The following is a 21,672-nucleotide window of genomic DNA, read 5'->3' as shown; positions in this document are numbered from 1 at the left end:
ACTGGACCCCCTTTGTCAGACGACCCCATATCCTTCTTGGCACAAACCCCCAAGGCGCCGAGACCCCCCTAAAGCAACCAGAACGCTGTTTATTGATCACTTCGATCCCGGCCTCCCGCCAGCCCCACCGGGCACCGGCCCGAGCCGCAGCCAGATCCCAGCGGTACAGGCACCGGAGGAGAAAGTACTGTAAAAAAACAATTAAACAAATGCAAATAAATTAAGTTCCCAACAAGTAAACGTAACCAGGTTCTGAGGTGCCTGTCCATGGTACTTCAAAAATAAAATAAAAAGGGGGGTGGAGGAGGCGGTGGGAAATAAGAAAAGGCCAAAAAAAGAAAAAAAAGAAAAAAAAAAAGACAATAAAATAATTAAAAAAAAAAAAAGACAATAAAAAATACAGAACACAATCACGAGGGTCTGGAAAAGGACCACCAGTAACAGCAGAGAAAGCGGAGCCAAACGCTGGCAAACACGGAGCAGGATGGTGTCTTGGGGGACAGTGGGAGACACCCAGGGGGGCTGCGAGCTGGGGGGCGAGTGCGGGGGTCCGGCCTCTCCCGGGGAGGAGAGGGGCTGGGGCATGCAAGGAGAGAGGGGTCCGAGGGCGGCGGGGGTGCCGTGCCAGCCTGGGCCCCCCATGCCCCCTCGGTGGGTGCCGGGGGGCTCGGCCACGGCTGGTTTGGCTCCAGGGGGGAAACCAGGCTCGGGCACGGCGCTGGGGGCGATGCTGACGGTGCCCCCTTTGGGGACACCCCTGGCCAAGCCCCTTCCCCAGCCCCCCGGATGGGGGGAGCCGACCCCGCTGCTGCCGTGGGGCACGGTCGGAGGTGAGGCTGGGGGAGCCAGCGGCAGAGACACCGGAGAGCGAGGCGGAAAATCCAGAGGAAGCCCAGGGAGGAGGATTCGGCCACCGGAGAGGCGAGAGCTGCCGGGGGGTCGGTCCATGGCAAGAGCCGAGCTGGGCCTTTGGGTCCGGGCGGGAGCAGTAGCTCTGGGAGAGGCACCAGCACCAAAAGGCAGGATGGGTCCAGGAGTCTGGCAGTGCGTGTGGAGCGCTTGCTCCTTCTCTCCTTTGAAAAGACATTGAACGGGGAAGCTGATCTGCAAGGGGCAAACGTGGAGGGGGCTGCAGTGTGTGCCCACCGCTGGGCCGAGTGTGTGAGGAGTATTTACCGGAGGCATTTAATCATTTCAGCTGGGAAGCGAGAGGTTCGAGGGAGCAGCGCCCTAAAAACACCACGTCAGCGACTGGGGGAACAGCAGCTTTGACCGGCTCCCCCCAGCCTCCACCTCTGCACCTTCCCCCTCCTCTCCCTCGTCAGCACGAAGCGTTGCTCTTCCCAAATCCTTAAATTTCCTCCACTCCGTGTGCAAATATCATCACCAGTCCCGGCTCTAGCACCATGTCCTCGCCCATGTGCTGGTTTTCGCAGGCCATCACCACCACGGCTTGCTTGCCGGGGATGCGCTTGGCCACATAGTTCTCGTAGTACCGCCGGTTCATCTGGCGCGTCTCCAGCGTGGCCAGCCCCTGCGGCCAGTTCCGCTCGTGAGCGTTCTCGATCAGCTCGTTGATGATGGACGTGGGGCAGCCGCTCTCCACCAGCGAGCGCTTGATGACGGCCTGCAGCACCGCGTCCGGCGTGGAGATCATCCCGCCCCACCGCGTCACCCGGGCCGGTTGCAGGGAGTTGACCCACCTGGTGACGGACACGGGGACAAAGAGGTCAGTGCCGTGTGGTGGCTCCCACCAAAATCGGGGAAGTGCTCCGTGCTCGGGAGCCAGGCTGGATGGGGAATGCCTCCTTTTCCCCGCCTCCCTCCACTGTTTCACCCCCACAAGACCCGGCTGCGGTGTTCAGCTCTGCTACGCACGGAAGGGACGGGATGAGAAGCTGCTTCCTCCGGCCTTTCTCAGAAGGAGGAAGGAATCTGGCAGCTTCCTGCTCCCGGGCAGGATGCAGGTGGAAAACTAAAAATGCTCCCAAGCCATCGTGCAAGCAGCTCACGCGCCGCTCCCCAGCACAAACACCCCGCAACTACCTGCCCCTGCGCTTCTGCAAAGCATTTTCTGCTCAAACCGCGCCTCCGCCTCGGAAGGCACTTCACCCCCTCTCGGCCTATCCCACCCCAACGAAGCTGGAAGCCCCCCAGCTCCTCCCCGAGCAGCGCGAGAACCAGCACGTACTCCAGGATTTCATTGTACTCGATGGTCTCCTCCAGGTTCTGCAGGTTGGGGTTGACGCTGCGGATGGCGCGCATGTAGGCCTTCAGCAGCTGGATGTCCCTTTTCTGCAAGAGGCAGGACACAGCAGCGTTGGCACAAAGGGCTCAGCACCGTGGCTGCACGTCGCAAGGCCAGAGCCCACCACGTCCCTGCTGCCCGCTGGCTCAGCCACCATCCCAGCGGCTGGATGAGGTGCTGAGCAGCAGCAGAGCGCCAACCGTGCTCAGCTGGGGCAGCTCCGCAGCCGTTTTCTTCATCCACAAAACTTTTGGGGGGCCCAAGCAGGCGAGCCGGCCCCTCGCGCGCACGGACCCACCTGCTCGGCCAGCTGATGCTTGTGCTCTGCCGAGGTCTTCTCCAGCTCGGCGATTCTCGTCTGCTGCTGCTGCACCACGGATCGTAAATGCTTGATGCAGTTGTGGTTTGGCAGCTCATCTTTGGGCATTTCCAAGCTGCGGAGCGTTACAAAAAAAAAAAAAAAAAAAGAAAAAAAAAAAAAAAAGGTGGGAGGCCTCACGTTAGGGAAAGTTACACACCAGAGCACTTGGCATAACCACATCAACAGTCTCCACAACAAATCCAGTCCTGGAGGACTTGCCAAGACCCCGGGAAGCCCAGCGCCGCGACCTCCGAGCGGTGTAGGAAAGCCTGATCCCTGCCACGTCTCGTGGCCAAGCCAGATGGTCTGGGGAAGAAACCACCACCAGGTTGGCAAGCAACGGGGATTTTCCTCCTCCAAAGCGCTCGGGGCTCGGAACCAGGTCCCACACTAGGCAGCCCGTGTGGGCCTGATCCAGTCTCTGACTTCATCCGCGGAGATCTGATAGTCTCCAAGCCACCAGTCAGTCACCACCTGGCTGGATGCTTACAGCATGTGAGTGGGAAGGACGTCGACAGCGAGAGCACAGGTGCCAAGGCCAGACCCAGCGCTCCCGGCTTTGGGCAACACTTAGGAGGGAGCAGAGCTCACGCTGGAACTTTTCCCAGGGGGCTGGAGTAGCTCTGGGTGGATTCACAAAGGCTCCAGCACCCCGTTTCCAGCATCCCGTTGACACCTAAGCCCCAGCAACAAGCTGAAGAGTCAGGGGCTTTGAACCAAGTTTAAAAAGAAATGGGGTTGACTATCCTTCCCGAGCCGTTCCGCAGGCCTTCAAAGCCCTGCCACCCCCGGAGCTCTGCACCCAGAGGGCCAAAAGGTACCAGGCACCCAACCCCGGGTTCCTTCTCCAAGCCCGTGGCCCCTGCTCTGCCCACCCTCCGCGGCAGAGCCCCCCAGGCCATCCTCACCCGCATCCCTGCTCGCAAGTCACCGGGCGCTTGGGATTGTGCTCGCAGTCATTGAGGTGAGACATCAGGTTGTCAAGTCGCACAACCGCCGTACAGCCGAAAACAGCGTTGTCACAAGTGATCTGCAGCTTTGAGAGCATATTACGCATGATCCGCGGGACGGGACGGAGGTGGGCAACCGTCACGACGCTGCGGTCCACGGGGCACGTCTGCTGCTGGGAGAACCACTGGGTGATGCAGGCATTGCAGAAGGCGTGCTCGCAGTGAGGAGCCTGCGGAGGGGCAGAGAACAGCCACGCGTTACTCCCACCCGCCAGCTCACGCCTGGAGGACAACCTTGTCCAGAGAAAAGCTCTCAGCCTTCGGAGGTTCCCGCAGCAGCTACGTGCCGCCTTGGGGGAGGAAAGCAAAGGGAAGAGGCACCTCTGTTACAAAAGCAGGCACGATGCCCACGCAGGGGAACGAGACACCAAAAGGCAGAGCTGTAGAGACCACAGCCGTGCACGGCACCTTCCCCTACAACGCCAGAAGCGCTGCCGCAGCACCATCCTCCCTTCCCTTGGAAAAACAGTCCCCACCTTCGTCCTCCTCCGGTTTTAATTTGTGTGCCCACCCCACCAAGGTACTTTTCCCCCCAGACACGTGGTCTCTCGTAGGCAGAGCAGCTCCCTGGGACAGGGCACGGACCCCCCAGAGCAGCAGCTCTGCTCTGTCCCAGGTAACGCTGCCTCCTGGAAGGACCTGAGAGGCCAAGACAGATCAGGATTCTAAATTTAAACATTTTTCCAGGGCAGATGAGAACATTACTTCACTGTTATTTACACAGCTGGGCTCTGCTCTTGCGTTCAAGCGCAGCTGAAGGAGTATCAAGATTGGGGATGGGGAGCAGGACAGACGCCAGCTCTTCGGACAACGCTGCGCTTTCTTCCACGGAGCAGAAACTCCAAGTTCCAGGAAGGTCAGACGCGTTCAGGGTTAGCTAAGATGATTTACAAACTGTTCCCTCGGTGCCTTGGACCAGCCGCCAAAGGCAGGCAATGAGTGCAGGGCGTACGCCGAATGAGGATTCACCTTTTCAAGCTACAGGACCATCTCGGGAGCTCGTGCAGCCTCTGCGGTGACGCAGCTCGAGCCGAGCAGCACAGCGTGGTGTCTCCGAGCCCGTGTCAGACACGGCAGCGTGTGCCGGGCTGCGGCACAGCGACAGCCGCTCCTCTCCCTCGTGTTTTCCTCAAGTCCTGCTCTCCCAGGCTTCGGCTCTCCACAGAGCTGGGTCCTCTGCTCCCCTCCTGGCATTTTATCCCTTCGAGCCTGTGCCCACCCTGGCTGAGATTTAGCGATCTGGATATCCCAGCATCACCAAATGCAGACTGGGGATGTGACAGACGATAAATCAAACCCCTTTCACTGGATACTGCGGAGAGGGAGTCACTCCATGCCCAGAACACAGGGACAGGCCCTGGGGAATCTCCATCTGTGGAGATATTCGAATCCTGGGGATGAATATGGCCCCTGAGCCCTCCAAGATGGCACTGGAGGCATCCCTGCTTTGAGCAGGCAGAGGGACCTCACTGGGAGGGAGGAACAAGTTAAAAATCCTCAGAAATTTGCCCCCTTCAAACCAAGGCTTGTGCCCAGCTCTGAGCTCCTGCGGCGCTGGCAGGAGCGGGAGGGCTGGCACACAACCACCAGGCTGCTAAACGCGCTCGAGAAAAGCCTGGGAACAAGGGAGTTTGTGATATCACATTCTCAAAAGGAGATTTAAATAAACCTGCTTAAGCAAGCTGCAACTTCCCCTCTGATTTACGTGATGGCCCATTCATATGTTGACAGATTATTTTCTTTTTTAAAAAAAAAAAATAATCAAAGCTTGTTTGACACAACAGATTAGCGTAGCTGGAAGATGCTAACAACACAATTTTAACTACAATAGATTGTGGTTCCAAACACCCCCAGCCCACCAGCACAGGGAGGGCTGTGGCACACAGCCCCAGCCTCGCCAGGATCCCCACGGAGCAGCTTGCCAGCACGGCACAAATCACAGCTTTTGTGGTGCAGTTTATTATTAAGCAATGAAACTGCAATAATTATCCACACATTTCAGATTAGCTCAGTTTTCTTTTAATCCTTTTTACTTCAAATGAAGCTGGATTTATGCAGAGGGTGGCGAGTTACCCAGCCCATGGCTCTGGTGGCATGCAGACCTTGAGGGGAAGGGGCAGGGGGACAAAGTCCCACGCAGAAGGCAGCTCTGCTCCACTCCGGTCAGCACTGGCAAGGGGGCTAAAAGCCCCCTTTTAATTTCCCCCCAAGTAATGGGGCTTTGCAAGACACAGTGACGAATATAGTCCTTCCAGCACCGAGAGGTACAGGGGGGCCGGAGACCACGCAGTGCTCCGGAGGGACGCTGCGCTGGAAGAGCTCGCAGTACCAAACCTCACGGGAGAGCCCCGTCCAACAGCCCTTCTGCTTCACAGGGAGCGGAGGGAGGAGTGGAAGCAGCAGCTCCACATTCCCTGAGCGGCTGCACAAGCTGCAGAGCAAGCTGGAGGATCCAAACAACCCGGCTGTGCCAGGCCCGGGCAGAGCAGCGTGCCGGTACCAGGGCTGTGGTCTGTCCATCCTCCAAGCTACGTGTGGTGGTAGGAGCTGAGCCAGGCTCCCAACAGCGAGTAAAACGGATCAGCTGTGTAGCCTGGAAGCAGCACGTGCGCAGGGAAGCAGAGAGAGTCAAGCAAGCGCAAAGCTGTAAGCAAGGGCCAAGTTTTAGCACAGCTGCTGCCATCTCTGCCTTGGGACACCACCACTGGTAGGCAGCTGCACTGAGCTTTGGCAGAGTTAAGAAGGGAGTAAGAAATGAGAGCGTAAGGGAAACCTGTCGCTACACGAGCTTATTCTTTCCTCCCCCGCCAGGGCATCCTCCAAACCCAGGACTCGAGCTCATCTCCACCAGAACCCCCGCAAACGCAGACTTTTATCCCTGGTGCTGCTGCTTCCTTACCCGTGCTGTTGCCTTAAACCATTAGTAGGAAAGTTAAGAATCCATTGAGCTCACCTAATGCACACGCTGTGTGCGGCGCCCATCATCTGATCAAGACATCTAGAAGTCTGGAGCTGCAATCGGAGGCTTTCAGTAGCCACAGTCAGTGCTCAGACAGAAACCTACCTGAACCGGCTCCTCCAGGACCCCGCTGCAGATGGGGCATATAAGGTCTTCATCAACATCCCCCTGAAAACGTGCTACATCATACCCCATCGCTCATCACTGATGCCAGAACCCTGCGGAGGGAAAAAAAGAACAGCGGTGAGGAGCAGCTGAGCATCCCGTGGTGTCCGGACAGAGCAGATCCCAGCCCTCAGAGCATCCTGGTTCCCAAGTTCCTGCTCTCTCCTCCCAGTGTGACCAGTTGCGGTAGCCGCAGGCACGGCGGGAGCTCACAGCCGAGCGCGGTACGGAGGAGGGTGCTGAGGGAAGCAAACACACCCGCTTGTGTGTGCTGAGCTGCTCCTCCGTTCTGATGCGCTGCCGGCATTGCTTCCTTCCCACGCACGTGGGAGAATCCTGCTGCAGTTCTTCTGCTCGGTGGTTGTTGGGGTTTGGGTTTTGGGGGGGGGTGGGTGAGGGGTGGTTTGCACAGTTGTGTTTGGTTGGGAGAGCCCAGGACCACGCAGGGGCACCGCTGCAGAGCGAGCACAGTCCTGTGGGCTCAGCGGGGGGATGTGCGCCAGCGCCTGGATGAGGACCTCGCTAGAGGGGGGCTCCTGCTCCCAGCACAGAGGGTGCGCAGCACCAAGAACAGCCCCAGGAACCCAGTCCCCCTCCCCCCCCCCGCCGAGGACGGCATTCCCAGGGAATCCTGTTCACCAGCTTCTCACGCTGCCTGCCAGGGGCCGACCTTGAGCTCTGCCCCAGCACACACCGGCAGTTACTGGTTCCTTTGCGGCTTGCACTGGGGAGCCAGCTCCTCCTCTTCCCTTCTCACCACCACCAAACTTGGTGATAAACCGCCACAGCCCCACAGACGCACACCGCACTTGACTCCAGATAAAGGAGCCCCCACCCCAAACACAAACAAGGAGCCAGGAGGGGTGTGAGGGCACGCGGACACTGCGTGAGGCTCCAAAGCCACCGGCCACGCCGTGAGGAGACGGCGGCACGGCAGCACTTCCAGCTGCACAAACACCAGGAGCATCGGCTTGCTCTGGAGGGCAGGTAGGAACTGGCCCTGCTGCTGCTCCGCAGCCAGATGTGGCCACACAGCCAGATGTGGCCAGCGGTGCCAAGCTCCTGCACCTCGGCCAAGTTGCCTGCACGATGCCACATATGCCCCGGCCAGCTCTTCGCAGCCCAAGGAGCTTTGGCTCCAGACAGACGTGGCCAGCAGAGCCGACGGGGGGAGCAGCACGGGAGAAGGCGATGGATGGACAGCAAGGGAGGCCGCAGGTAACGCAATCGCTGCACGGTTGGCCTTTGTGACCCTCCTCAAGTCAAAGGGCAGCAGGGACTGACTTTTAATAATTTGCTGGACACTGGAAGTCGGATAATGAATCAGCTCCACACGTACGTGTGGATACTCTGCTACCGCAGAGCGGGCACAGACAGACTCCTCTGACAGAGGCTGGGGAGGGGAAAGTCCCTGTGTCAGAGTTTGCAATTCAGATAACAAGATTAACGGCTGCAGGGAGAAGGGATCTCCAAGAAACTAGTATCGGTTGCTCTTAAACCTTCCCATTGCCTTTGGACACATGCTGCTCTCCTCCACTGGGAAGGGACCCAAATTCCTTCCCATCCCTACAGCAGCCACTCACACTGCAAGTCTCAGCACCTCCAACACATTTAAATCGGGTTCAAACCACCTGGAAGGGCAAACGTGGATGTGGAAGACCCAGCACAACAGCTCCAGGCTGCCAGCAGAGCCACAGCACCCACACAGCCTGCTAGCCCCCACCACAGAGGTGCTTCGCTTTGCTGCTGGGACCATTCCCACCTTCGCTGTCGCTCCACGCTCAGGTTCATGCCCTGGTGTCTCAATGCATCTCCGGATGCGTGAGCAGCTCCACGAACTGCCTGCCCTCTCCTTCTGCTCGGGAGACACAGCACCTACTCCTGCACAGGCACCAGGGTAGCAAAGCGGGCCGGCGCTGGGCACTGCTGCCTCAGAACCACGCTCCCTAGCACCTCTGCTTTGCCTTTTGCATCCAAGCCTCCAAATTCCAGCACCATCCTTTTCCAGCAAACAGCTGGGCAAACCTCTTCGCATCCACCCAGGAAAGAGCCAAGCGGAGGGCAAAAGACGAGCACTGAAAACCAGCCTCGCCATCTGCCAAACAGAAGCCACATCAAACCTTCCTCCAAAAACATTTCAGCACCTGCACAAGTCCCAGTGCCTCCGAGTTCTTCTCCTTCCTCGACCCAGCTGTTTCCCCCTTCTGCCAGAGATCATCAGCGGGGCTCTGCCAGCACACTGAAGCAAGCAGCACCCTGTTGCTATCGCGAAGCAGAAACGGGAGAGCTGAAAGCATCTGCAAATGCTCCAGCGAGATGGAGCTGGCAACCCAATCCTGCTAGATCCAGGGATGAATCAATGATCTGGCCCCGCAGGATACTGGATACATTTCTCCCCGGGCTCAGCAACCTGCAGGATGGCCCCGAAGAGGGTATTGCATCGCTAATACGAGCGAGCCCTACTTGCGCAGCGCTGCTCGGCATGGGCGATGATTCACGGGCTGCAGGGATCCGTCATGTGCTGAACTGAAGCACAAAGGGCTTCGAAAAATACCTTTCCTGAAAGGGCTGGTGGAGGCTCTTGGATACAGTGGGAAGTCGAGCCAAACCATCTGCAACACAGGCAAGACGCAGTACAGGGGAGCAAAGGCTGAGCAGGATCCCAGACAAACCCACTGTTACAGGAAATTACCGCAGGAAACGGCAACCGCCACCTCCAATTATACCCGATTTCAGCAAACGAGCTTCCCCATCCTGTGCAGCTTCCCGACCCCAGCACCATCCCGAGGGTTGGGCAGGGAAAGGGGATAAGCTCGCACAGATCAGAGGCCAGGCACAGAACTGGGGTTTAGCCCAAATTACAGAGAAAAGCTGGGATAAGCCACTTTCCCCCCAGCTTTCCTCGTCATCAGGCTCCTGCCTCATCTTTGTATTTGTAGATTGTCATCTTCTTGGCCTGGGGACTCCGAGTGCCTGCACACTGCTCAACACAGGAGATCTACATAGCAACAAGGGCTGGATGGTATCAGAGAGGATCAGTAATTAACAAGTCAAAAGCGCTTTGACATTCCTACCCTTACCCAAAGCCTCCTCAACATCCACCAGCTCAGACAAAGGTTCCTAATAAGCCCTTGGGGAAGTAGAGGAGAGGGAAGAGGAAGGCAACAACTCACTCCCTAGCGAGGGCAGCCTGTCATATCCCCACGGCAGGGATCCCCCAGCTCCGGAGGGGCCAGCATCCCACCTCAACCCCCAGCTTGTGCTGCTCTTCCACCCTCCCCACAACCCCACCGTTTAAATAAACAAATACGACACCTGAGAGCTAAGGCAGACCCATCGCCATCAGCTTCCCCTACTCTGGTCACAGAACAGTCATTCCTACCTGCACCACGCATTGCAGTTTTGCTCCAAATTTGGGGAAAAAAGGGGTTTCACTCGAGTTGCCTGGCAGGAGCTTACCTCTGCCCTTCAAACGGCCGTGCAGGATCACAGCGAGCAAGGCTGGGGCTCCTCTGACCCAAAGCACATCTGCCCCTCTTTCATCTTAGCAGCAACCACACAGATAAGATTTCCACGGTGTTATTGTGCTGTCTTCCAGCACAATAACTAGCTGTTCCTGCCCTCAGAGGAAAATTCATGGCTGATAAAATTTTTTCTGTTGACAAAAGGGAAATTAATGGCTTCAAAAAGCTCCCCCCCCTCCTTGGGGGGGGGGAAGCAAAAAAAAAGTATTAAAATGTCTGCATGGGAGCCCATGGATTTGTTCCACAGCCCCCAAAGCACATGTTCACATGTTCCCTCCTTTTTGCCACAATATGTTCGAGCTGCTGGATCCCAGACACTCCGGCTGAGCCAAGCTTTCTGCCTGGTTGACTGCTCCAGGCACAGTCTGTGGAGCAAGCCAGCATCTACTGGCTCCAGAGGAGCTCCCCACTCCACCGGCACAGGGAGGCTGATTCATCTGGAGCTCGCAGGGTTGTACTTCCACGCTCCTCCTCACCCACGCAGCCAGCTCTCCTCGGTCAACAGCTGTTTCGGGCTACAAGCACACCTGGGCAAGGATCCAGAGCAACCTGGAAAGGGCCTGGCCCTAGAGAGATTTGCTGGGAAAGCAGCATCTTCCATGAGATCTCACCAGTTCTCACCAGTGCAGAGCTGGCTGTGGGTCCCAGGGCAGGAGCAGACACCTCCACCTGCTTCACGTGCCAGGCTGTCGGGAGACACTGACTCAGCTCCCAGGAGCTGATGAGTACGAGTGTCAGCAATGCGAGCAAGGATCAGCGCAGAGGCAGACACCAGCACGGAAGGGAAATGAGTTTCACCCACACGAACGATGTGCTGGCTACAAACCTCCCCCCCCCAGGCCCCCAGAGCCTGAGGAGGCGAAGGTTTGAAAGAGACACCGACCCACCTCAACCCACACCGCTGCACCAAGCGAACGGGCAGCGGGGACGACTCTGTACTCGCAGCTAGAGCTCACCCAGATAAAGCAACCTGGTCCAAGGCAAACAACAACAACAACAACAACAACAACAAAAAAAAAACCAGCGAGAACAATGCGATCGTCGGAGCGGAGCCAGCACCTACCTACTAAACACATGGCAAAAAATACGCCTGGAAAAAAATCAGAGCACAATGGTCAGTAGAGCCAAGGACTGGATGATGAGCAGCAACCACCCCAGGGTCTCGTCTTCAAACACAAGGTGTCCAGCTCCTCCCTGGGGACACCAGCCCCTGGCAGCATCTGCCAGCTCTGCTGCCTGCGCTCCTTCTAGCAGCAGATCCACGCAGCCAGCCCCTCTCCTGCGCCAGTATCTGGTGCCAGTTCACTAGGGAAGCCCATCCCTTCTGTGAAAATACAGAAGACCAGACAGAATCCCTTAAAAAAATTAAAAACAAACAAACAAAACAAATCAAACTTAATTAGCCTGTGCTGGAAGTCTCCGGCACCAGGCTTTGCTTGGTTCTCAGGAAAAAAAAAAAAAAAAAAAAAAGACACCATTTTCTCATTAATTCCAATATAAGTGTTGCCAACAGATACTGAGCCGCTTTGCAGCTGGGATAGCTCGGAAGAAACCTGTTCTGTGAGCAATGGTGGTTTTAATAATCTTTCCTAATTTCATCAGCTTTGTGAGCCAAAAGAAATAGAATTAAAACCAGAAAACGAGGGGGAGGGGAGGGAAGGGAGAGAAAACAACATATGGATGCAAGAGGGGCTGTTCTGTAGCAGTTAAAGCCCAGCATGGGAGCCAGGACACCAGCGATCTTCTCACTGGTTTGCACTGTGTGTGTTCTGGGGCACCACGCTTTGTTGTCTCTGTTTCCCTGCTGTGAGTAAATACGGAACATCTCCGGGGTGCTGCACGGTTTCTGAAGCAGCCTCGCTGACATTGGAAAGTTTCCAGCAGGGTGGGGGGGTGGGAAAGTCACCCAAAAACTGGAGAAAAAAAAAAAAAAAAAAAAGTCAGAATTTTGCAGTGACCGGCTACCAGCGCTCAGGACCTGCATCCAGGTAAGCTGGTCTCCACTGCCAGGAGTTCAGATCACACCAAGAAAAGAGGCTTGTCCCACACCGCCGGTGGGACGGCAGAAGACCCGAGACAGCCTGTCACCCTGTGGGCACCCAGGAGGGAGCCCCCCCCTCTGCTGGGGGGCTGGCGTTTGGCTCAAGCGCTTCGCAGAAGGCACCTGCTGGGCTCCAGCACCCCAGCCAGGTGAGGAGGCTGCTCCGCTGGGATCAGGCTGGCGCCAGGACGCAGGCGAAAGGGCTCTGCTCAGCCGGATCACCGGTCCAACGAGCAGACGGAAGGTGGAAGAGTCACCGGTGTTGAAGCTGGGCCCACGTCCGCACCTCGCGGCTTTAAAGCAGCTCCCGACTGACCTGACACGGTGCAAGTTTCACAGGAAACCCCTCAGGTCAGCAGCCAGGGCTGGCTCTGGTGACAGCAGCCTGTTCCCGTAGGACGGAGAGGATTCACCAGCCCAGCCACAGCGCGCAGAGATGCCACGGTCTGTCGCTCTCCTGCGAGTGACCCAGTTTGTGCAGCCCAGCTGGCCGGCGGCCGCTGGCCAAGCCTGGGTGGTTACTTGCCTGCCCTCCTGCCAGCACGGCTCGCTACAGCCCCTGGCATCTGACGTCTGGGCACTTTAGAGCACATGGAGCAAACTTGCTGGGCTGCTGCAAGCCACGTCCTCGAGGTGAGCACCCAGCACAGGCCACCCTGCTCCAGGGCTAGAGCCACCCAGCAGCTGTGGGGCACTGGGGATCCATCAGCCAGCGTGAACAGCCCCAGCGTCACCCCAGAAAGGAAGAGCAGGAAGATTAACAAGAACAATATTGAATCCAAACACGCAGCATAATCTAAAGCTGGCTAGAAGCCCCTCTGCCTGACCTAGATGTCCAGCGACCCAGTTTCTAAACACAGGACAGAAACAAGTCCAGTGCCTGTTGTGCATTCCTGGCCGGAGCAGCTCCCCTGCGCTGCCGGCGCTGGCAGGGAACCGAAGCGGGCACTCGCTGGCACAGAGGCCGAGCACAAATCCAAACTTTGCCCTAATCTGGCACTACCAGCTCCCTGCTCAGACACGGGCCCCGTTAGGATTTAACGGCGAGGGAGAGTTGGCACAACATCCACCCCATAGCTTCTCTGGCAACACCAGCAGTGCCACATCCCCCACGGCCCCTCCGTCCGGGGCTGCACACCCGGCAAGGGGCACGGATGGGAGCACCACGGCTGTGCGTTACGGGAGCACGCGGGCAGCGAGGAGAACAAGCGCTGAGCTTCAGGAGACACAGGCGGGGAGCCACCCACCTTCCACACCACGCTCCCCTCACCCCACGGGGCTTCGCCAGCTCGATCGAGCCCCACAGACCTGGCCAGACCCTTCCGAGCGACCGCGTTTACAGCCTTGATGCGCACCAGACCTTCCTGGCCTTTCTGATCATGACCCTGACTTTGCTGGTACGAAATCACAGCCCGTGCTCACCCGCGTTACGCGCTGCTCGACAGAGTGGATCCGATTGCAAAAGCCAGGAGCAAAATCAAGTGAGGTCCAGAGTCCACCCCACGTGGGTGACCCCCAGCCCCACCGTCCCCACGCTCAGCGCTACCGGCGAGGTCCGGAGGGGTGACGCAGCAGCCGCAGGGTCAGATTCGTGGCATCGCTCTGCCTGTTCCTTTGCTTCTTCCCACTGCGCTCGCACCTGGCTTGCCTGCATGTGTAGCATGAGCCCACATGGTTTACTGGTTTTCCCAGGAATTCCTGCATGCATTTGAGACATCTACAGGCCACAATCTTAAAAAACCGCTGGCGCAGAGGAGAGCGCTGGTCTGCAAGCCAGGCCGGTTGCTTCACCTGCCCGACTTCAGTTTCTCCACCGAGAGTAACCGGTGAAGAGCCGGAGATACAACAAACCAGTTCTGCCTGCATGCACACCACCAGTAACCACCACCTGCTCGGCATATGCATAATTAACCACCCCGCTAATGACACCATGAAGCAGCAGCACTCCCTCCCCACCAAAAAAGAAAATTGATCACTCCGCCAGCCTCAGCTGAAACGTGACTCGTTCGCTCCTCTCCAGCGTTAACGCACAGGGCCTCTAATTGCTGTTGCACATACCCGGGGAAGCAGACAGCAATTTAAAGTAATTTACGCTCCACTCGCAGGAAAAGCCAGCAAAGCAATCCTAACAGCAACTCCAGCTCCGGGGAAGAGCCCAGCAAGCCCCTGCGCTCCGCGATACGGCAGCACGACACGCTCAGGTCTGCACGCAGACCGGCACCGCCGCTCTCCAGCCTCGGACCGAACGACAGCAAGGAGCTGGGTCTGATTGATTTAACCAACGCTAACTACTCTCCTGATTCTTGCTGACTAATCCTTTAAAGGGTTACCACCCGCTTCAACATAATTGGTGAGCTCATGTACTTGTTTTGGAACAATGGTGACAGGAGTTAATTCATTCCTTCTCCAAACCGGGTTTCCTTCAGCAGGAAGAAAACCCGACAGATGCGGCACACTCGCTGCAGTCCCTCCCACACCTGAAATAATCGATATTCCCCCAGGCCTAAAAACTTTCCTTGGGTGGAGGTGTTTCTTCCAAGTGTTTTAACCACCTAGCAGAGACTTCAGGAATGGCTGACTGTAATCCCCAAAGTTTTAGTACAGGCTATTTTGACTCAAGAGGTCACAGGCAAAACACAGAAAAATATTACTCATTATTTGCTAATTAAAAGCCAAAAGCATTGAGAGTAAAAATCTCAACAGCTCTTCCCATAAAGATTTCTCCTCCAGTGTTGATCTTCTGTTTGAAATTAGCCAGGGAACAAAACTTCCCAATGGGAAAAATTAAAAAAAAAAAAAATTCCTTTTTCCAAAAAGCCTTTCACAAGTCAAGGAAGCTTTTGCCCAAGTACATGCAGGCAAACAAGATCACAAGGAAAGCGAGGTTAAACAATCATTCTCGGCTGTATAATAGGAGGAAAACACATCAATCTTGAGGCCCTACCCATGTTAAAGATCTCGTTTCGGTAGCTGGCAGAAGGACAAACAACCTGTTGAGGAGCGCCTATTGCTTAACCCCTGCAGAATCGGGTTAGAGGGCTCTGCCACCCAGCAAAGCCATTCCTTATGCTGGGAATCTCTTCTGGATCACTAAAGCCCGACTGATAGTCCCTGGAACACCCAAGGCATCGTGCCCAACGCTGGCAGCACCTGAATATCCCACGATGTGAAACGACGCCACCAGTACCAAAAAAGCCCAGCCGGTCTGTGGTCTCTCCCCACTGTGACCCAACAACCTCATCCCGTTTCCATATTTTTAATGCATTGAAAGGATTTAAGTGGAAGAGGCTGGGGGCAGAACTGGAAATCAGCCACCACAAGAAAGGAAAGCGCAAAAAAAAAAAAAAAAACCCAAAAAAAAAACCCCTAATCTTTGGGAAGTTCCTTGAGGCGGCTGCTGAAAGCGGAGCGGCTCTCGGCACACCAAGGTGACATCATGCTGTGCTGCCAGTGTCACCTCTGCGCCTACAGAAGCAAAGGATGATCTAACAGGGAGGTGGACAACCCCGAGCGCAGCTGCGGGGCAAGGGCATTATCTCCTTGGACCGGGCAAGGCTCATCTGAAAAAACAGCCAAGCAGCCCAGGCAAAGCTCTGCGGTGCCCCAGCCCTCCTGCCTGCAGCAGAGCCCACTCGCTTGGCACAAGGCAGCTTTTATCCATCCCATCCCCAATTCCACAGCTGGAAAACTGCAAGAGCAGCTCTCTTCCAGAACTGCAGGATGAGTGGGAGCAACATCCACAGAGCAGATGAAACCCCTGCTCCTGCACCCTTACCTTCAGCCCGCAAGGATCGTGACAAGATCTCCCCGGTTGCCACGTCCTTGGTGCTGTGGCAAGTCCCACAGCCCTACGAGGAGGAGGATCCAGAACGGCAGCGGACTGCGAGCCTCTGCAGCGCAACAGAGCAGCTTGGGGAACCAAGTTTGTTGCCGCAGGTTGCTAAGCCATGGCAACAGCTTCTGGGGGGGAAAATTAAAAAAATAAAAATAAAAATCACACATTGTTTTGGGAACATCGAGGTCTGCTCTTTATTAAGACGTTCTGACAGGGTGGCCTGACCTGGAGCTACTGAGCTGCCCACCCAATTCCTGTCACCTCCCTTCTGTACTTTCTTCTGATCACGGCCTTCCAAAGGTCAGGAATTCCAGCTCCAGCGCCGTGAAGGGGCTTTGATGCCACAGTCAAGACTGCCAAAGGGGTGGAAATAACACACCAAACCCCCCAGATATGCAACAATGCTGGGATAACTGGGAGAAGACTCAAAGGTCAGCACCACTTCCGTGTTGGGGAATGAAACCTTGTGGCCGATTTCCACAAAACAGCATTGTATTTCTCCAAAAATACTTGGACAGGAGGGGGGACACACTCCTTTGCACGGCTACACCCATGCTTTTGTCTCCTGCCCCGGCTGAGCACCCACCTGCCTTGTGGAGGCTGCTGTCCCCCAGCTGCAGCACTGGGGCAAGACCCTCCCCACGACCTCCCCCTCCAGCACGAGGGCTGCCACTGTCACACGCGGGAGCGGGGTACGCACAGAACCGCAGCCTGCCGAGCCTCAGGTAACCGCACCCCAAGTTTATCAGAAGGGAAACGTTCCAGATCCAGGCAGAGCCACACATTCCTGGTTTTGTTGTGCTACGAGCTTAGAATATTTTTCCCCCACTTGCTGCATTTGGACGCTGCAAAGTCTCTTTTATTTTGCTCGCACTCCGGCTGCAACAGCTCCTGCCTACCAGGGACCTGGGCAGGAACCAAGCTCCTGTGACTCGGGGTCCCAGTTCCCATTAAAAACTACTCAAGCCGCCAGCTGCTGAGGCACTGGCTGCCCTCCCCATCTGTTGCCTGAGCTCTGACACATCCCACAAACCCCAGAAATCACGGAGGAATGCGGCGCAGCACGCTGCCACAGCCCACAGTGTGTCTACAGGCAGATGCAGCAAAACTGGAGGAAGCCACCGACAGCCCAGAGGCAGGAACCCGGGCTGGGGAGCTGCAGGGACACCGGCAGGCTCTGACCGGGATGGGGCCTCGTCCACACGCCAGGCCCACGAGACGTGGTTTTTCTGGAGTGTTCATGGCTACAGATAAGGCAGAGAAGGACGACGAGGGTCTGCAAGGTGGGCTTCCCTTTTTAGATAAGTGGAACAACCCGCTTGTGAACAGCTGGGGCCGTACTGGAATCACACGGCGCAGCTTTACCTGGCTCTGCCAAGCATTTTATTTTCCGGTCTTGTTTCTTAAGGTGTCAAGGCACCAAGAAAATGAAAAGCCTAAATCCGAAATTAAACTATTTTATGGTTGGTGGTTCCCCCCCCCCCCTCCCAGAAACAGCAGATGCGAGTCGCAGCCAGCAAAACACCTGAATACGCACACTCGGATAAAGCATCCTGCATCGCCGCTCCGTCCGTAGCCTGTCCCCTCCCAACTCTACCCGCGCCCCCAGCAGTGGAAGCGAAAGGAAATCACGCTGGGCAGCTGATTTAAGCAGGGGCCACCGTGGTGCCCTGGTCCCTGCCGCAGGAAGGCAGACCTGGCAGGCAGGAGGACACCCAGGAGCCTCTGCCCCCACCAGCAGCACCCCAAGAGGTCCCAGCTCCCCGCAGCCCCTCGCTGACACAGCTCAGCAGCCTGGCCCACGTGGGTCGGCCAAGCATCCACGCTCCCGGTCAGACCCACCTTGGATTGCGCTACCGCCGTACCGAGCAAGCCCAGGCTGGCTGCCACGTGGAAATCATAAGGCAAGAAGACCAAAGAGCTTTTTGCCTTCGGTCTAAAGCATTTGGATGCGAGGGATCTCTTTAGACTCAGTGAATAATCCCATCCTCGCAGCAGAACAGCACGGATCCTATTCAGTCAGGAGTGTTTCCTGTTTTCTGCGGCGAGGAGCCCACACAAGCAGCTGGCCAGTCACCAAGGCGACTGATCCGCGAGAAAACACAGGCAGAGACCGCTGAGCAGCGAAACTCGGGCGTGCTTGTACCTTTAGCTCCGTTTGAAGCTCACTTTGCATCGCCTCCAGCTGTCTCTGCTGCCTTTTGGGATGCCTTTCCTGAACTCCAGGCTCATCAGTGGGTTTCGTTAACAAAGCACTTTCCCTGCAAGTCACGGGGAACCTCGCTCTTTCAAGAGTGCTCTGGGAATTCCAGTCTCTGCCCTTCTTCCAGAGCACCGAGTGAAATAAAGAGATAGAGAAATCAGGCAGGGGCAGTTTCTAAGCCAGTTTGGCAGGACTTATGTCAAACCTCTGAAATTTAAGGAAGATCTGTAGATTCCCTGTAGACATTCATGTACAACAAAGATCCTTTAACGGCTTTAGAGCAAGAGCTGCGTCCTGCACTATGAACCTCCACAGGCTGCAATCTCTAAACGGTGATCTAGGCAAATCTGCTGGGGGAGAGATCAGGCAGTGACCAGCTGGGAGAACAGCCGTACACGTTGCGCTGTCAGCTGCAACAGCGGGGCCGTCAAGACAGACAGAGCCCTTCCTTGTTAACAGAGCAAAACCAAAGATTTCAGATAAATGACTTCAAAGTTATTGGCAGCAGCCAACCGAAAGCCCTGCGAGTATATATAAAGCAACACCCCAGAAAACTGCTGTTGTAACTCTAACCATTCACGTGTCGGAGGCTCCACGTGCGTGGAGGAAGGATTTAAATGCATCCCCTGTGCACAGATGGATAAAAATTTGAGAGGTGCTTGATTTACCTTCTGTGGCAGAATTCCTCCCTAAGTAGCAAAGAGGCAGGGCTGGGCTGGGTTTACTCTTTTCAGGGAGACGCTCCCAATGGCCCATCTTTTCCCCTTCCTCTTCTACAGTTTAAAATGTCGTTCTTCAAGGGCCAAGAGCCACTGCCACGCAGGAGTCATAAGGTCAGACAGGACAGATCTGGTCATGAGGGGGGGAAAAAAAAAAAAAAAAAAAAAAGGAAGGAAAGATGAGCATGGTAAAAACGGAGGTGGGAGGCCGTGCCCTGCCCTTCACCCCCTCTCCAGACCCAGATGAAGACACCTTCTCTTCCTCCACACATGAACCCAGGCCTTCCGCCACACAGAAGGGAAACCTGCATTTCCCGAGGAGCCTTTGCAACTCTCCTAAAAAGCAGAATAAACTGTGCAGAACCCCCTGCAACACAAGCCTCCGACGCAGACACACGTTCCCCTGCGGACAAGGGTCCGCAGTTGGTCACGAGACCAGAGAACCACCACCGCACCTCATACTGCTCCTTTCTTTGTCTTCCAACCATGTGAAAAAAAAATAATAAATAAAGGTGAGGCAGAGTAATTTTTTTAATTTAAACAGAAAGAATAAGGGTCCCTCCGGAGCCCCTCCAGTCTTGGAGAGCCCTCACACTTCCCAGCCTCCTCGTCAGGCTGAACACGACCAAGCCAGCGATTTAAACATCAGTTGCCTCCCCGTGGCACTTTGCTTCGGGAATTCCGGCCCTCGGCCAGAACTCCGCTTGCCTCACACCCCCACCTCCCTCAGCTGGGGGAAAAGCTCGGACAAGAGGAGCTCCCAGCAGGATTGCTGCAATGCTGGAGTGCCTCGTGCGCAAGGAAAGAAATATTTGCCCAGTAGGTAAAATCTCAGCTTTTAAGTTACGCAATCCTGCTAAAAATAGTTTCCCCAAATGCCACCTTAAGATCTTCTGACACAAATCCAAGTTTTTCTTGCAACTCCTCTGCTCGCTCTAGCATTGCAAAAATTGACAGCAGGGAAGCCTGGATCTGAAAAGACGTTTTGGTTTCATCTGCTGGTCTCGGCAACAAGGATAAAAGCAGCTCAGAAACACCCCTGGATGTTACCACCGCACAGAACCAGGCATGAGGACGCCAAGCCCCCAAAAAGCCGCTTTGTCGTTATTGTAACAAAAAAGTTTACCTGACGCTGTTGTATTTTTGTACATTTTTTCATTTATCACCTAAAACTGTACGAAAAAAGGCTGAGGCCCTTCCTGTAAGACAAGATGCCACTGAGGTCAGGTGCTGACAGTCGAGACAAGCAGCAGGACATAGCCTGCTCTGCAAAACCTCGTCGCAAATAAAGCCTTATCCCATTTAATTACCGACTTCCCTCTACTTCCTACCCTCCTCAAACAGGCAGACAGGCTTGTGATGTGCTCTGCAGGTCAGGCCTCCGAGAAGAGGGAAGCTGCCTGCGTTCCCCACATTCCTGTGTCAGAAGCGACAGGCGCTCCCCTTCCAGGGCTGCGCAGGGGATTCCCCACCCCTCACCCGGCAGCACCCCCAGCCCCAACCTCGCCACGCCAAGCAGCACCCAGAGGCTGCAAGTAATTTGTCATCGGAGCAACTTTCAGCACAATTAAAGTCTTCCCTTCAAAAGCTACTAGGCGAGGAACAGCCGGCGAAGCCCGGGTGTCTTCACGGCGCTGGGTGCTCAGGCGGGACCAGCACCTTCGCAGGCCACAGCGGTTTTTGGGTTTCACTCCACCTTTGTGGCCACCTTTGGCCAAGCCCCACAAGTGTGTCCGAGCCCACTCGGGTCCTGGCAACCGGGGACACGCGCATTGGGGGAACAGGATGGGGGGGGGACACACGACGACGACAGGATGGGAGGAGGGAGGGGGGACACGACATGCTGCCGGAGGCCAAAGCCAAGAGATTCTCCTCAGGACGCAGCCGAGGGTGTCAGGGACGGGCTCCCACAGCACACAAAGACCCCGCAGCGCCAGGGCCGTGCCCCCCCCTCGGGGCTCTTCCCCCCTCCCCACTTCCCCCCACGGCCTGGGGGGTTTCACGCTCACTCCCAAAGCGGTGCCCACCCCCAGCAGCCCTCCCCCCGCCGGAACCGACCTCCACCCTACACAAGCCCGGGAGCACCGGGCTCCCACCAGCCCGGCCCCGGGGGCCACAGGGACCCTCACGGCCCCTCACCGAGACGCCGACCCCCCCCGGGTGCTCCCCACGGCAGCCGCCCCGCCGCATGGCTCCCGGGGCCGCATGTCCCCCCCGCCCCCCTAGTGCCCCTAAGGCCGCCTCCAGCCCCAAGGGCCTCCCCCCGCGCCGGGCCCGGCTCCTTCCCCGGGCCGCTCCCCAGCCGGCTCCCGCTCTGGCCCCCCCCTCGCCCCACAGCCCCCCGACCCCACGTACCGCCTGCCGCCCGGGCCCGGGCCGGCTCCGGGACGCCGCGGGGGCTGAGGGGCGGCCGCGGCCTCCACCGCCTCCCCCCGCCCGGCCCCCGCCGCGCTGCTACGCAACCCCCGCCCCGCCGGAAGCTCCCGCCCCGCCGCGGGCCGGAAGCGGCGCTCTGGCCGTCGAGAGGCGCCGAGGAGCCAGAACTCGCTGGTCGGGGCGGGCTCCATGACCCGCGAGGGGCGGGGCATGGGCGGGGCTTCCTCCTTA

At 56.8% G+C, this 21,672-nt stretch overlaps 2 protein-coding genes across 8 annotated transcripts; both read right to left on the bottom strand.

Moving 5' to 3' along the window:
* Positions 1 to 69: 69 nt before the first annotated feature.
* On the bottom strand, positions 70 to 1,185 carry LOC129734225 (proline-rich protein 36-like). The gene has a single exon (XM_055696802.1). It carries the CDS (start codon positions 1,183 to 1,185, stop codon positions 202 to 204), a length of 984 nt encoding a protein of 327 aa, XP_055552777.1. The 3' UTR covers positions 70 to 201.
* Positions 70 to 21,572, bottom strand: RNF41 (ring finger protein 41). 7 transcript variants are annotated; one of them, XR_008729904.1, is made up of 8 exons: positions 21,421 to 21,572; positions 19,015 to 19,195; positions 6,684 to 6,796; positions 3,518 to 3,789; positions 2,547 to 2,682; positions 2,192 to 2,295; positions 1,177 to 1,703; positions 70 to 1,073 (listed from the first exon to the last, which is right to left on the bottom strand). XR_008729904.1 is itself a non-coding variant. In XM_055696811.1 (8 exons), the coding sequence occupies exons 4-8, from the start codon at positions 6,771 to 6,773 to the stop codon at positions 1,352 to 1,354; spliced, it is 954 nt and encodes a 317-aa protein (XP_055552786.1). In that variant the 5' UTR covers positions 6,774 to 6,796; positions 16,084 to 16,268; positions 19,015 to 19,195; positions 21,421 to 21,572; the 3' UTR covers positions 70 to 1,351. The 7 variants fall into 7 exon arrangements, 6 of the variants coding, with proteins under 6 accessions (XP_055552786.1, XP_055552788.1, XP_055552785.1 ...); XM_055696811.1 differs by adding an exon at positions 16,084 to 16,268 and having other exon boundaries at positions 70 to 1,703; XM_055696813.1 differs by having other exon boundaries at positions 70 to 1,703; positions 6,573 to 6,796.
* Between the last annotated feature and the right edge of the window lie 100 nt (positions 21,573 to 21,672).

Source organism: Falco cherrug, chromosome 19 (assembly GCF_023634085.1).
Source record: "Falco cherrug isolate bFalChe1 chromosome 19, bFalChe1.pri, whole genome shotgun sequence".
In the NCBI taxonomy this organism is placed as follows: Eukaryota; Metazoa; Chordata; class Aves; order Falconiformes; family Falconidae; genus Falco; species Falco cherrug.
The sequence above is the reverse complement of the archived record's forward strand: the minus strand, read 5'-3'. Positions and strand labels throughout refer to the sequence as shown.